This window comes from Toxotes jaculatrix, chromosome 9 (assembly GCF_017976425.1).
Source record: "Toxotes jaculatrix isolate fToxJac2 chromosome 9, fToxJac2.pri, whole genome shotgun sequence".
Classification (NCBI taxonomy): domain Eukaryota; kingdom Metazoa; phylum Chordata; class Actinopteri; family Toxotidae; genus Toxotes; species Toxotes jaculatrix.
Genome location: NC_054402.1, coordinates 10,743,423 through 10,759,264, shown reverse-complemented (window position 1 = coordinate 10,759,264; position 15,842 = coordinate 10,743,423). Strand labels below are relative to the sequence as shown.

The following is a 15,842-nucleotide window of genomic DNA, read 5'->3' as shown; positions in this document are numbered from 1 at the left end:
CTTGCTTGGATTAATAGAAACAAGAATCAAATGAAACCACTATTTTTGAACATGAATAGCCACTGAAACGCCAGTAAACCTTTGTGCTTTACTCAGTAGACAGCAGGGGTCAGTACAGCTTAAAAATTGATGGGTGTGACTATTACTGTGCATTGTCTGAACAACCCAGTGATTAATTGTGTTCTAAATTGCAATGAAATTCTGACACTGTATTATTTTTTAGATAAAATAACAGCACTTCTTAAGATATTCTTTCTTTTAATTGAAAAGATGAATAAACCTCTATAATACAGCCCAACAATTGTTATTGTGTTGTATGAATCAGGCACCAATGAAACGTTTACCACACTTAGGATTGTACATACAATGTAGGAAAACACAACTATGGGGATTCAGAATGGAACAACTAGGCATTCTGAAGTAAGGAAAAAATAAATTATGCTCTAAATATTTTTGGTGGACACAGAAAAAAAAACAACTAGAAAATCTGGTGACAAAAACTGGTACTATACCATAAGATGTTGCCCAGTTGTTACTCCCTGTGCTCCATATATTGTTTTCTTCGATAAGTACCGGTGCAAACCAGTGAGTGTTTGAGTGTGAATTGTACCTTATTCACATAACAAAGTTATACAGTAAGTTGCTGGCTGTATTATAATGTGTCACCAAAATTTGTAATACACATTTTGATTAAGGAACATCTTGTCTGTGCTCAGTGTGTACAAGACCCTCTATCGTGCCATGTAATGTCATTTTCTCAGGAAATCCAATCTTATGCAGTATCAAGGAAATGAAGATATTTCCCCCTCACTTTTTGCTCTTCTCGCATAAAAACCTTAAGGGACATTTTTGCAGGTATGTGTTAATTCTAGTCTCGAAAGACAGATTCAGTTCATTTCAGAGCAACAGTTTCATTTAAGAAGAATATTAGATTTACTCAAACTACCATAGGTTCAAACTACCAAAGTGTCCTTGAGCAACACACTGAATGCCTGACAGCTTCAGGGCTGTTGTTCTCTCGCTTGACCTTCAACCACTGACCATGTGGGGAGACAAAAAAGAAGCTAAATGTTCCAGTGAGAATATAAAGAATGACTCTATCATTACATTACATTCCAGTGTATTACTGTCTGTCTGTTATTGCAGTGGAGTGTAGGTATTGCCAAACAAATCGTACTCTTCATGCAACAGGGAAACGCACTGCACTATGTCTTTGATGACACAGCCTCAGTGGTGGAGGAGGCGCACTGATATTTTGAGTAAAAGCAGTAATACCACAGAAAAACTCCTGTCTTCAAAGTTTTATTTAAGTAAAGGCACAAAAGAAATTGTATACATATATACATATATTATATTATTGGATTATAATTATTGATGCTTTTATGTACAGGTCACTTTAATTTTGCACCTGGTAAAGCTAATTCCAGTCACCTTATATAATGCTAGGGATCAATAAAGTCTTATCTTAATCTATAGTAATAAATCATTATTTATTTGTTGATAACGTTTTGTATCATTAATCTGGATCGGCAACTAAAGTTATCAAAAAAAATGTAGTGGAGAGAAAACTGCAATATTTGCCTCTGAAATGTGGTGAAGTAGAAAGCAGCATAAAATAGAAATACTAAAGTAAAGTATCTCAGATTTGTATTTAAGTACAATAGCCAACTTGAGTAAATACCTTCCACCCCTGCTCATCCCTTTCCTTAATACTGTAAATTATTTAGTTATATCAGCTGCCAGAATGATGTAGGTCAGCAGGAGAGCCCTCGGAGACTGCATTACCCACAGTGCTCCAGCACACCCTCACCACCACCAGCACAGCCTAGTCTCGTTCCAACAGACTGTGATGTGCTTGTCTCCGCCCTGCACGCTGAGCTGCACCCTGATCTGCTCGCATGTGCTGGGAGTAAGTGCGCAAACATCCTGCGTGCCACAACCATCCCTATGATATGTACATCAGTGAAAGAAGTAGCACTTGTCCCCACGTACGTGAACTGCACCCCGGTGTATTTGGATGCGAAGTCAGCCCACAGACTGACAGCTCGGTGCTCGAAATGTCACGTCTTTTAGGAGGAAAAGCCTGTTTGAATGCGGTGGACACCCGGACAGCTGGCTGAGCAGTAACAACAGGGACCCCCGGGAGCGTTTTAATTTGTCGCCAAACTGGGTTACGGCCCTTGATGGTCCTTGTTACTCGGATGCAACCACACGCCCATGCGACGATGTCGGTGGATATTGCTGCTGTCAGTGTCCAGGTTAGGTTATAGTAAACGCTAACAGTTTACGTATTAAAATAAAGCTGTTTCGGCTGTTTGGGACGGAGGACGGAAGACGCAAGCTGGGACTGGATACCTACAACATTTTACGCGCATAATTAATTACAGTACATAATAATAATCATCATAATAATAGTAATAATAATAATAATAATAGTAATATAATGGTAATAATAAGAGGGGCTGTCGATCTGTTGATGAAGGCAACATGGAGCCGGAGTGGATCTCTTCATCGCATTATTTAATCTTGTCCACTCGGATCAGTGATACTGTAATGCAGCAATGCCTCCATGCAAGCCTTCGTTGACAATATTTTCCACCTTATTGCCACGGGCTGTTTTCTTTCTTTCCTAAAGAAGTCGCGGACATTTAAAACACACCCCTTCGCCTCAAGACTATTGATTGATGATCTGGAACTACCATGCGTGCTGGGAAAGCAGCAGGATAATGAGAAATGCTGGCATCCCTTCGCTATCCTCGGTGCCCAAGAGTTTCTTTTCTAATCGAGGACTCGTCTCCATCCCAAATGTAGCCCATCAGAGGCGACTGAACCAGGCCGCTGCACAGACACGGAGGCGGGTTTGTTGTATTCAGACTTGGCTGGATGCTGTACATGGTGCCACTTTACAGCTCTGTATTGAATACCTGCTGCCTTGCCGTCGGCTTGTTTCTGTAATTCCCCAGCTGTCTTAAAATGGACGGGGCCTTTTCGGTAAAGGCTATTCAGGGACGCTGAACCGGCTCATGAGTGGCCATGCATGTAGGATTTAGCCTGGACCGGCTTGTCGGGATGTAGGGCGAATATCCGCGGATATTTTCCAAGCATAATATAGAAGAGAAAACAGCCCATACTCATGGAGATGGCTGGCGGGGGAGGTGCGTCTACGCCGGGCTGGATGAGAAATAATGAGGACCCCTGCTCAGAGGATTTCAGTCAGCTCAAACACAGACTGCGGTTTTTATTGGCTCCTTGAATAGTCTATATTCCATACTAAAATTAATCTGACAATCAGTTGTGGTTTTCATGATCAACTCCGAGTCTCTCTGAAGCTTTCAGAGTGAAGACACCGGTTCTCAATGGGATGATATTAACTACAACAAAGGTTATGTATTTATTAGACCAAGAGATTCAAACCTATAAAGGCACCATGAGCCCTGATTTCGCTTTTGTTAAATTCATATGAACAGCAATGTAGAAAATTCATAACAAGTATGTAACTGGTTTATTAGCTGTAGGCAGAATTGAGAGAACAGAGAGAGAAATAATGTGTGGACTTGATTTCACAGTTGGTCTGTGATCAGGAACTCATCAGACTGAAGGTATCTTTACAAAGGATTTCATCAGACCTGCTGCTTCTTAGATAAACACACATTCAGGTCTCATGTGAGAGGCTGTGGCAGCTGTTTAAAAGACACAATTGTGGAAACAATCAATTAGGTTTTAGGGGTGTAACACTCATGGATCTGCTCTGCTGAGAGTCATTGTTTGACCTGATGTACATTGTCCCTGAACGAACTTGCCTTTGGGAATACATGTTACTTACACACTGCGTAGCAACAGCACAGCAGCAACCGGTGACAGGATTTGGCACACTTTCAACAGCGAGATGTGGTGATGGGGCAGAGCAGTTGCAGCTCTCTGATCCTCTGATCCCCTCTCCCCCCTGCTGGTGGTCGAGGACACCGCGTCTCAGTCGATGGGCCCTGTATGGATTTTGTGCCTGAGTTGACAGAGGGCAGGCCGACAGCGTCAAACAGCAGTCAGGCTGCCATGAACCCATACGGCAGAGCGAGCAGCACAGCAGCCCCCCTGTCCTGCACCAGCTGTGGGGGCTGCTGCTCCCCACCTCCCCCTTGCCTAATCCCGCCTGGGCCCCCCTCTTCTACTACCTCCTCCTCCTCCATGCCCCCTAATATGACCCCTCCACCGCCAATGTTTCCGGCTCCGGTTGTGCAGGTGGAGAATGGTAGCAGCTGGAACTCCTCCACCATCTCTTCCTCCGGCTCCCCAGACTCCCACCCTGGTCACCGCTGTGGGGCCAACAATCCCAACCCCTATTGGACGGCAGTGTTCGACTATGAGGCCACAGCAGATGAGGAGTTAACCCTGCGGCGTGGGGACCTTCTTGAGGTTCTCTCCAAAGACTCCAAAGTGTCTGGGGATGAGGGTTGGTGGACAGGCAAGATCCAGGACAAGGTGGGTATCTTTCCAAGCAACTACGTCACGAGGGGGGACGCTGCCAGCTACCAGCAGCTGACTGCAGGAGGGCTGGTGGCAGGCGGGGTGGGTGAATGCCCTTTGGAGATAGACTTCTCAGAACTGCTCCTGGAGGAAGTGATAGGAGCTGGCGGGTTTGGGAAAGTATACAAAGGAGTGTGGCGGAGAGAGGAAGTAGCAGTAAAGGCTGCCAGGCAGGACCCTGATGAGGATATTAGTGCCACAGCAGAAAGCGTACGGCAGGAGGCCAGGCTATTCTGGATGCTCCGGCACCCCAACATAATCGCACTCCGTGGGGTCTGTCTGCGGGAGCCCAACCTGTGCCTGGTGATGGAGTATGCCAGAGGAGGGGCTCTGAACCGGGCCCTGGCCGGAAAGAAGGTTCCCCCGAGGGTTCTGGTGAACTGGGCGGTCCAGATTGCCACAGGGATGGACTATCTGCACAATCAGGCATTCGTACCTATCATCCACAGAGACCTGAAATCCAGCAATAGTAAGTACTGCAAAAGTGTAGTATATCTTCTCCGCAAATAAGTCAAATGTATGCTAATATCTGATTCTTGCAGTTTAATAAAAATTGAAGAGGAGTTGTTGTGGGAGGTGAAGCACATACTTCAAGGTCAAGGGGCCAAAGGTTCTGTTTCAACAAACCTAAACCAGTTTTCTTTCTAAAACTTGAGACATGAGATATGCCAACACCTTTTATTACAATGTTTTGGTCTGAGCTGTTTTTGTCATGCCAGAAACATTTGTAATTGTAACACCGCTCAGTTCTTACCACAGTGTCCACATACAGGAAATTTTCAAGAGCTCTCAGCCACATCTCATGATATTCATTGGTTTATTCAGCTGTCATGAAGATGTTTCAGTTGTTATCACAGGACCTAAATATGGACACATGATCACACATTACAATTTCCAAGGTCAGTACTGAAACTTCATGCTCAACCCTCTGTAGGTATCATCTAACTCCAGCAGAATAGATGGGGTCAAACACCAGGTATATACGAGGTATCACATTGGTAATATAGACCCAAATACACAAAATACAGCTGCAGTATGCATTATTTTTAAAAACTCTCTAAAAAGAGACTCAAGAAAAACTGAACATTATAACCGGGGGGCAGTTAGCATAGCTGAGCACAAAGACAGGAGACAGTGGGAAACAGCTAGCCTGCCTCTGTCCAAAGGAGACAAAGATTACTAATTAACGTGTTGTATCTTGTTTATTTCATTCATACAAAAACCAACCTCACTTTTGTGGTTTTATTGTGGGTTATAAGCTGGGTTATTTGCTGGTGGGTGAAAAAACACATTCTCTTTCTTGCCAATCGTTAGATGAGAATATTGATACCACTTTCATATCTGTATGGAAAACATGAAGTTATAGCCAGGAGACAGTTTATCTTAACATAAAGACTGGAAAAAGGTGGAAACAAACAGCATGAATCAATAATTTATAGTATTTAAGAACAAAACAGAAGAAGACTAATACCTTTTACTAGTAACACCTGTATTAATAAACAATTGCAAATAGTTCAGTATGTTGCTGAATTGACTTACTGTCCCATTTCTAATATTGACCTGTTTGTTTTTGATGCTTGATTTGTGGTCACAACTGTTACTTTGTCCATACAGTGATGGATTGCCAAATACGAGAAATCCACGGGGACTAATAAGTGGACAGTTATTAATGTACAAATATTAAGCCTTCTCCTAATCATTTAATGACACTGCAGAAATGTGATTATCAGCTGTTGTCACTGAATTCCAGCGTACAATGTGAGGTTTTAGGAGAGCTGACGCTGGATGAGAAACTTAAATTAAGCACAGCAGGGAGGCCTAAGTCCTGAAGAACTGGTCTCCCTCTGCCATCTTTTCCCTGTCATCTTTCTCTCCACCTCCTCCTGCCTTTCCTCTTCCTCCTCCTCCTCTTTCCTCCCCTCCTGAAGGAGAGCAGTTCTGCTCTGCAACTCAGTGTGCTATTTTTGGTCCTTTGTGCTACTTGCTGTTTAAAGACGCAGTTGCAGTTGTTGGTGCATCAAAGAAATAATACACAGAGAGCATCTTAAGTGCATTTGTGTGTGTGTGTATATATACGTGCAGGTCAGACTATGTGTGTTTATCCAAAGTGAAATGAGTGATGGGGGAGGGAGTGTATAAATATGGGTGGAGTGTGCAGGATGCTGACTAAGGGCCTTTCAAAGACAGAGACAGTAGAAGAGAGTGTAGCTCTCACTCAGCGCTGATCGACCGAAATGTCTCCTAATCCTCAATCCTTCACTTGGTCTTTTTGAGTTTCCCACTTTTTGATCATGTCTGACTCTCAAACATGCATACCCTGTTCCCATCTCTTGCCTCTCCCTCCTCCCTGCATGGCACCAACAGTAATGATGAGGGATCAGATGCGCATTGGACAGCAGAGCCTTGGCAACAACGCCATAACGCTGCCTTTCCATGGTGACATGGGTACTGCTTCTGTGTCACTGAGTCATACAGCTGCTAGCCGCTGTCAGCTGCTGCGCAAAATGTCAGCCCAACAATTTAGAGTATTGTGTGTTAAAATAGCAACTGAAGAAATGCAGGAATGTCTCAGGAAGTGCTTGGACCCTGTTTTCCCTTTGAATGACAAATCTCACTGAAAATGTGTGGGTGCTGATCATTAAGTATGTGATTAAATGAGTCACACTCACACTGAGAGCTGTTTGCATTAGCCCAGCGATGCCTAGAAGGGGAAAGCGTCAGAAAACAGAGACAGAGGAGAGAGGTTGTGAGTCAAAAGATTGGGAGAATAACAGGGTGGAATAGATCAGGTTGTGGAGAGAAAATAAGCTTGGGGACCAGAGAGAGCTGAGATGTATGAAGCGAGAGAGGAGACTGATGGGAAAGAACAAGAGAAGGAGAGCGTGGGGGATAAACAGCGGTTCATCTCAGTTTAGGGTTACACCTCAGCTCATTGTCCAGGTGCACTGGTCTCAGGTGTCCTCTTCAAACCGCCGACCACTTGGCATCACTGCGGTTACTGAGCAGCTCAGGCCCCCGAGCTTCTCCTCTGTCTTCCATCAGCCGGCCTTTGCGCTCAGCAAACAGTCTTCGTTCTCCCACCGAGGAATTCGGAATTCATCATGGCAAAACGTGACACTGCTGCTCAAAGAGTGAATGTGTGTTTGAAGCTTTGTGGAAATTTTTTACAACACAGGGAGTTTTATTTTTGGCTCACTCAGATGCTTTCTTCTAAAATTATCCCATCCCCATTTGACGTTTTTCAAGGCGTGTCTGTGAGCATGTGTGTTTCTGCGCACTCAGTGTTGCTGTTGCAGTGGCGAGTGAGCGAGGGAGTTTGTGTATCAGGGGATAATCTGATTACCATGACCTCCTTAGAGTGATGTCACAGCTTGTTTGTGGGTTGGCAGGTCATTGCCCCCGTGGTCATGCCTTACCTGTCACTCTGATCCTGGATCAGCCTCTAGTTTCTCAAAGCATAGGGCACCAGTCCTCCTTCATTGCTCGATTGACACATGGGATTAAAGCTCGTAGAAAGGATGGATCACTGTAGACAAGACAGATACAGTACATTGATATAATATGGGACAAGGGGAGTGCCCTGGTGGAAGAATGGTTACAGTGCATTCCACATAGCCGCAATGTCCACGGTTTGTATTTGACCCGGGACCAGGGATCTGGGACACCCCCCCCCCCCCCATTAATCATTATCCATATAACTAATAGTAATTTATTTGAAACTCTTGTATTTACATTTCCTTTAAAAACACTAATAGCCATCGGTATTATTTGGCTTTATTTGTATTTCCCAACCTGACATATCTGTCACCTATAGCTCAGCTCCAGTTATGAAGGTTTGTGACTGGTTACTTATTTGTTTGGGCATTTGAGCCTTTACTGGACAGTGACAGTAGAGAGGTGATGGGACATCTGTGAAAGGTGAGATAGGGAATCATCTGCGACAAAGGTTGTAGCCAGTGGGTCCCTGTAAGTGGTTATTAATAATTGGATTTGAATTTATTTTCATCATTAACAATTTAAGCTCTTGATAAAATGCCATAGTAACAACAAATTATACACAGATATCACCCTGAGCTGTACAGTTCATTCTTGACCTTGAAAACAGCAGCTGGCAGAACAATCTCAACTCAAGGTCCTTTTGACCATACCAGGCAGTCCTCATTTAGGTCTGTGGATTTACTTTTAAACATGGATGAAAAGGCCAGTAGATAATCGCAGTTATGGAATTTTTTACTACAGCTTCCATTCTATACGGTCAAAAGCTCCAGAACAAGCAAGAAAGTATCCTTGAGTTGAGATTGTTTTGTCAACACATCTGTTTCATTTCCTCTGCCAGGATATCAAGACTGAGTCATAGTTCCTATTAAATTCACTGAGCGTCACTGACACTTTGTGTAGAGCTCTGTAGAGGCTGTGAGTCAGCTGCAGGTAAGACAATACAGGTGAGCTGATCACTTGTTGCTAACAACATCCAGACTCAGGGCCAGCCCCTATCTCTACCTGTTTCCTGCTCTTATACCTCACACTATGCCTCACTGTGGACATTAATATACATATCTAATATTTATCTTTCCCCTTGAGCACATGCTATATATCATGTCCCCCACTTTATTCAGCAGCTAATAAAACAAATGAGTGCCACTATAGATGGTAGTTTTATGGTCCACGATGAAGGTTTCTGTGATGTTTAAACGTGAATGCAGAGACTAATGGACACACACTATAAAGACTGAGTGAAGTTGACATTATCTGCTGTTTTGACTCATGTAGCTTCAAATGGAAGCCATGTTTACACAGTCAACAATCATCTGAATAGTGGGAGCCCTGTGTCTCGAAGCAGGCTTGCCAAATATGCTATTGCTCATAGCTTGAGTAGTTTCTTACAAATTTTCATTTATTGAAACTACAATTTCTTTGGTTTTCTTTTTTTTCTGTTGGTTGATGAGTGAAACTAGTGACCATGACATCAACAACAGCATTGCACACAAGTGCTGTAATAGCTACTTAACAGATTAGCAAGGCAAGATATGTCATATTGTCGCTGTCATTGAAAAGCTTGTGTCTGGCTGTTCGTGTGAGAGTATAAGAGTGAGTCTGTTGAGGAAAGGATTAGAGTGGTGGCCAGTGCTGGCTGATAATCCCTCAGAGAGACAGAGTGGTGGAGGCTGAGACTGTGACTAACTGGACTAGTGGGAGTTTGCAATAGAAGGAAAAGGGCACAAATAGAGAAGAAGAAACCGGTATCACACCAGAGTCTTTTGGACTGAGGAGTGGGAGTATTTCATAGGCGTGGGTTTGAGGAATGATATGCATGTATGTTATGTATGGATATGGTTTCATTTTCCTATTGATTGAGGGCATAGGTTTGTTTCAGTTTTGACAGCAAGGTCTCAGGTTCATTAACCAAAGCAGGCAAGCATACAGACAAAAAAATAAGTTTAAATTCCATGTAAATTACCAAACTATTGCTGCACTTGCCCTGCTTAAAATCTTGTTTCAGTAAAATCCTTGTTACTGAGCTAATGTAAGTGTTACTAACTGAAGATGTAGGCATCGATAAATAACAATAGGTTGCACAACACAAACTAGTTCACACATAATATTTATACCCACTAGCTAACTGCCAGGTCTAACTGTCATCTAGCTTACTGAATCAAATGAAAAGCTAAATAAACATTTTCAGCTGGAAAAGTTACATTTCACTAAAATAACTTCATATACCGCACATTACAAAATGTTATGCCAGTGAATTTAGATTAAAGTACCAAACTGTCTTAAATTATGTAAGGATTAGAGGATAAAGTTTAAGAATATTTTAGGGTAAACCAATCTGAAGCTTTAAAACTGGATTAAAGAACAACAGGCTATGTTTTAATTTGTGTTTAATTGGACATGTTTCCAAGCTCAGTGCATGTGCAGCGAGTATGTAGGCCTGTGTGCGTATGGAGGTCGGACAGCAGGACATGCTGGCGCTGGGGCAGAGAACTCACACTCCTACTATCACACACACGAACATAGACATAGACACACACTCATGCAAACGCTGCAACAGAGCAACAATGACCCCATTCTCACACAGCAGCCCAAGACAGAGCGAGAGCAGGGCTCACAATGGCAGGAGTCACTGCAGGGGGGATGGGGGGCGAAGGATGGGAGATTGAGGCAGCAAGGGGTGACTGTAGGCTGTGAATGACAGAGCAGAGAGATGGATGGAAGCAAGGCAGGATGGGTAGAACAGGGAATGTAGTGGCTGTAGAGAAAGCCCTGGAGGCTCGGTTGGGAAAGGGAATGGAGAGATGGATGGGGGAGGGAAGGAGGGAGGGATGAAGGCAGGGATAGGGAGAAGCGTAAGGCCAATTTGAGAGGAGGTCAAACCATTCTTCTTTTTCAACCGGCTACAGATTAAGGCTAACATCCATCATGGACTGTAGGCTGCCGTTTTTCAGTGTCGGTGTCTGTCTGTACTGTAAGCCTCTTTATACCAACACAGTCAAATGCACAAATTATATAACAGTTGTAGCTGTATGAAGACTGGCATATATAGGGTTTGTAATAGGTAACGATCTGACCACTATATAAAATCTTTATAGTGACATCTGGAATAACAGCAGATGTAGCAGAGTGTTTCCAAAACATCTTGCAGCAGGCTGACATTTGTGAGATTTATTGAAATATGTCTGCAACTATTAGATGGATTTCCATGAAATCTAATATAGACATTCAAGCCTTCATCAGGATAAATTTTAATAACTTTGGTGAAACCTTAACTTTTCATATGGTTCCATGATCAGGTCAGAGTTTTGGTCTGCCCAACGCTTTCCTGTATGATCAAATAACTAATGACATTCCTGTCAACTTCAGCTACTTAGTTATTTATTGTCATGAACGTACAAGTGCCCAACCCATATGGACTTACAGGACCAAAAAAAAAAAATGCCCAAAAACTGTGACAAATACTTTTATCTTCTGTCCCATTTATCTTATGTCCCCAGGTTTCTTAGAACGATTAATCCAGAAGAATTCATCAGTATGAAGGACGTTACTAAATAGTGTAGCCGTTAAATCATCATTTAACAAGTAATAAAACATGAACTGGATTGTCTTCAGTTTCACATAAATCATGTAGCAAACAAAATCTTTTCTTCTTTTCTCAAGGACACCTGTAAACCTGCTAAAGTAACTGTGAACAGAGCTTTCCCTGGTCTGTTCCAGAAAACGCCTAGAAATGCTGTGCTTAGCGCTAATTAGCAGATGTTAGCATGGTAACATGCTAAACAAAATAACATTATTTCTACTAAACATCACCATGTTACCATGGTAACTGTGATCATGTTAGCATGCTGATATTAACGTTTGGCTCAAAGTCCAGCCTCACCAGTGTGGCTGTAGACTCTTAGTCTCATCTCCCTTAAAGCAACAAATTCACCTAAAATTCAGTGGTTAAAAAAAGCGGCCACAAAAACACCCAGCAGTGATGTTTTTGTCCTTTTCTGGAAGAGATTTTTTTTTTTTTCTATGTTGGCAATATCCATTCAGATGTCATGTCATGTTGAGGTTCAGTATCTGCACTGCAGCTCCAATTGAGTTTATTTTTCCACTGTTTCAACCATCAAATGTTTGCAAAAAATCAGGCTTTGGTGTCACTGCCTCATGATCAGTTAGTTAGTACTTCATTTTAGAGTCACAGTATTATTCTGACTGTGGCACCGGCTGAGAGATAACCTGTGAGAGTCTGAAACTCTTCACTGATAGCTGCCTTATCTCAGTGCTGCCTCTAAACATGATATAGGGTGCATTCAGTAAGGCCTGATTTTACTGTTTCTTGGCTACACTCTTTCTCTCATTACTGCTATTGTTCTTGACATTTACTTACAACATACACCTAAATACAACAAGTTTAGCCAGCCTTCTAGGGGGTTATAAAAAGGGATTCAGAGAGTCAGTAACAGAGACAGTAATAGATGACAAAGCATATTAGGGGACGGAGGGGACATTACTGTCCTTGATCAGAAACTAACTCCAGTAAAACAGTGTGTCCGAGTGTGGATTGTTAGAAGGACTTTGGACTGTGCTCAGTGCTCTGGCATCGTGTGAACTCGGCCACGCTGCTAACAGATGTTTGAATCGCCTCGCTGTCAGAAGGGAAGGCTGCTGAGTTTCAGTCTGTCTCTGTGAGTGAGAGACAGAGAGAGTGCTACAGTGACACAGTTAAACCGAACAGTGACACCAGTCAATGGCTCCATGATTACTAATGAATACACATGCATGCGCCCACAAACTCATACACACACAAACACACATCACGATTATTTTCTCCACTGGTCAATAAAAAGTGGATTTGGAGCCAGTTAACAGCAACGACTCTCTACTCTCTTTACTGCAGTGCAGCTCAAACTCCCCGTGGACCTGCCAAGCATACTGACACACATTTACACATCGTCATGTTGTATGTTTCTGTACATTATAAATCTCATAATACAGCTGAGTAACAGTTTTGGCTTCAAACACATCACATTGATATTGATCTGTAGCATATAAAAAGCATAAAAAAAAAACAAGCAACAGAAACAACAGATTTGAGTTATTCTTCTTACTCTAGATTATCAATTGACTTTTGGTTTCAGAGGTCAAAGTTTCTGATAAATGTTTTCCAGAAAGATGCAGCTGAATATCAACACAGTGTTACTTTGTGCTTCTCACCACCACAGTTAGAAAAGCACACAGGGGCAAAGCTATACATTTCAGCAGACAAAGTGATAAACACAGTAAAACACACTTGCACTGGCACCTCCTGTGCCGTTGTATGATTGGTGGCCGTTGACTCTGCTGTTAGAGGGTCATTGTTGTTTGCCAGCATCCTGGCACGGAGTGTGCGGAGTCAGGCCAAGCAGAGAGGGCGCTGGGTGTCCCCCGAGCCAAAGGTCCTTCACCCACTTTCACTGTGAGGTCAAGTGGAGGACACTTCAGTCAGACAACAGACAACACACTGCATGTTGGGAGTGTATGGAGACAAGAGTCATTACTAGAACATAATGATTTATTCATCATTTATATTTGCTACTAGAGAGATTTGACATATAAACATGTTGTCATTTTGTACACTTGAGTTGATTCCCCAACTACCAACCGAAAGCTCAGGTTCATTCAGAACTCATAAATGTTAAATGAAGTACATGCACCAGACAAGGCTTCTCAAATTTATGATTGTGTTATTGGTTTTCTCAATCACACCCTCTGCAGCTGCCATCTTTAAAAGTTAATAAAAATAAAAAAAATCTTTAAAACAAGTGAAAAACTGTGAGTTTGGGGTAATAATTATACTCAGAAATTTAATAAAGCCAGTCATTCAGCCTTCATCAGAGCATGCTCATTAGACTCTAATGTTTGATGAATGCTTCATGACAAAACCACACTTTTGTCCATCTCCTAGTTGGAAATAAAATTCAGCAAAATGATCAAGACATGAGGTGATTCTTTCACTGTCAGAGAGCCACACTTCCCAAAATTGTTTTGGGGTACAAACACAGTTTTTTTTTTTCCTTCCTCTTAAGTCGACGGAAACGCCTAAAATTACAAGATCCAGCATTGAAATTGAGAAGTAGATTTGTTTTGATCTCTATTGTGACATAGAGAGCAATGTTTTGCAGTTGTGGTACATATAAAAACAATTTTGGTTTTGCCAAACTGAAGGAGTCATGAAATAAAAACAAAACTCAAACCTCTCTGTGAATTCCCACCCTGTAAGACATCAGTTTTTTTCATACCACACACACTCATAGACGCACACTCTATGCAAAAAGAGCCAAGAGAAAGCCGACTCATTTAATACCTCCGTCTCTTCTGAGAGAGAGGCTGCCTGGTCACACGAATCTGGCAGCTGCGTTTGTGTGAAGACAAAGTGAATGGCTGCAGGGTGAAACTGTGCCACTGTGTGGCTCAGGATTAGAGCCCTGATGGCCTGTGGTTGTACAAGTAGAGCCAAGCTGGGGTATCGATGACATGGGAGCATACTCATTACAACTTCAGCATCAAAGCATGGGGGAGCGGGAAGAAACATCTTTTTTTTTTTCCTTTTTTCTTGCGCCTTAATTGATTCTTGTTTATTTACTAAGATGCTCTAAATGCAGCAGATGTGATAAGCAAAAGTCTTATCAGCAGTGTCTTAGTGAAGCTGTCACCACAGTTATATATTTTTTGTATAGTTATATAAGTTTTTGATAACAAAACTGAACGGTTGTGATGGAGAAGCATCAGTTTTGTTGTCAAGCCATAAATCTGATGTATTTGTCCGTTTGAATTTTTCACACTGTTAAGTTTTTGTAGAATTTGCATGTTTTTTTCTGTTTGGAGAGACGCTTTATGTCTTCCTCTGCTTGAAATCTCCTGAGAGATGGAGGGAGGAGATGTGTGAAAGAAAGGAAGAAAGATGGAGAGACCTATTGAGGTACTAAGACATCTGGTATGTGCTGCCAGGAAAATTACAAAAGCTCTCCCTCCAGTCATCTCTCTTTACCTCTAGCTGCCCGCATCTTTTCATCCACTCATTATTTCCTTCTTTCTACTTGTCCTTGTGCCTTTTCTCCTCCATCTCGCTCTGTTTCTTGTCTTTTCTTACCCTCCTGCACGAATCTCCCCCCTTTTTCAGCTTCTTTCTCCCAATATTTCATTCTCCTCTTCTGCCCTCATTTCTGCATCTCTCTTCCCTCTTGCCATTTTTCTCCCTCTCTTGCCTCTTTCCTCCTCTCTCATCTTCTCTGTCCCCTCCCCCATCCCTCATCCTCAGACTTCAACCCCCCTCTGCCCCCCCCCCCCCAGCCACCATCTCCCACATTACACACACTACCTCTCAGTTACTCTGTTTTTTTTGACTCCCTCCTCCCTCATTCTTTCCCTGGGTCTCTTCTTCCATTTCTTCTCCCCGGTGTGTTGTGATTGTCGCCAGGCTGGCGACAGCTGCAACAGCAGTCAGTCAGATGGGGGGAAAAGAGGGTATGGGAAGATGATGAGGCAGTCATAAGGCGGTAGGGTTGGAGGGGGTTGTTATTTTTTTTTGTTGGCAAGGTTTTGATCTTTGCAGAAACAGAAACGAATACAACGGAGCCTGCAGGGCAGGCGAGGGGTGGGGGGCTGGCTGCTCAGCATCCCACAGGCCCGAATCTCATCTGTGTCTGCTCGCTGCCATGCCAGTCAAGTTGCTGTATTTGTCACACTGACGTGCTCTTACGCACCAGCAGAGACAGACGGCTGGAACCAGAACTGAGATGGTGGTGTTGTACCTAAACAACCAGCAGTTCTCGAAGTGCAGGCGAATAGGTGGGTGG

The 15,842-nt window shown here is 42.9% G+C and overlaps 1 protein-coding gene across 1 annotated transcript in view; it reads left to right on the top strand.

The window, feature by feature from the left end:
• The first annotated feature begins 2,038 nt into the window (after positions 1-2,038).
• Positions 2,039-15,842, top strand: part of map3k10 (mitogen-activated protein kinase kinase kinase 10) — a 30,959-nt gene continuing 17,155 nt past the window's right edge. The window contains exon 1 of the mRNA XM_041047036.1: positions 2,039-4,990. Coding sequence (XP_040902970.1) covers positions 3,988-4,990 — 1,003 coding nt within the window. The 5' untranslated portion in view covers positions 2,039-3,987. The remainder of the gene's footprint in view (positions 4,991-15,842) is intronic.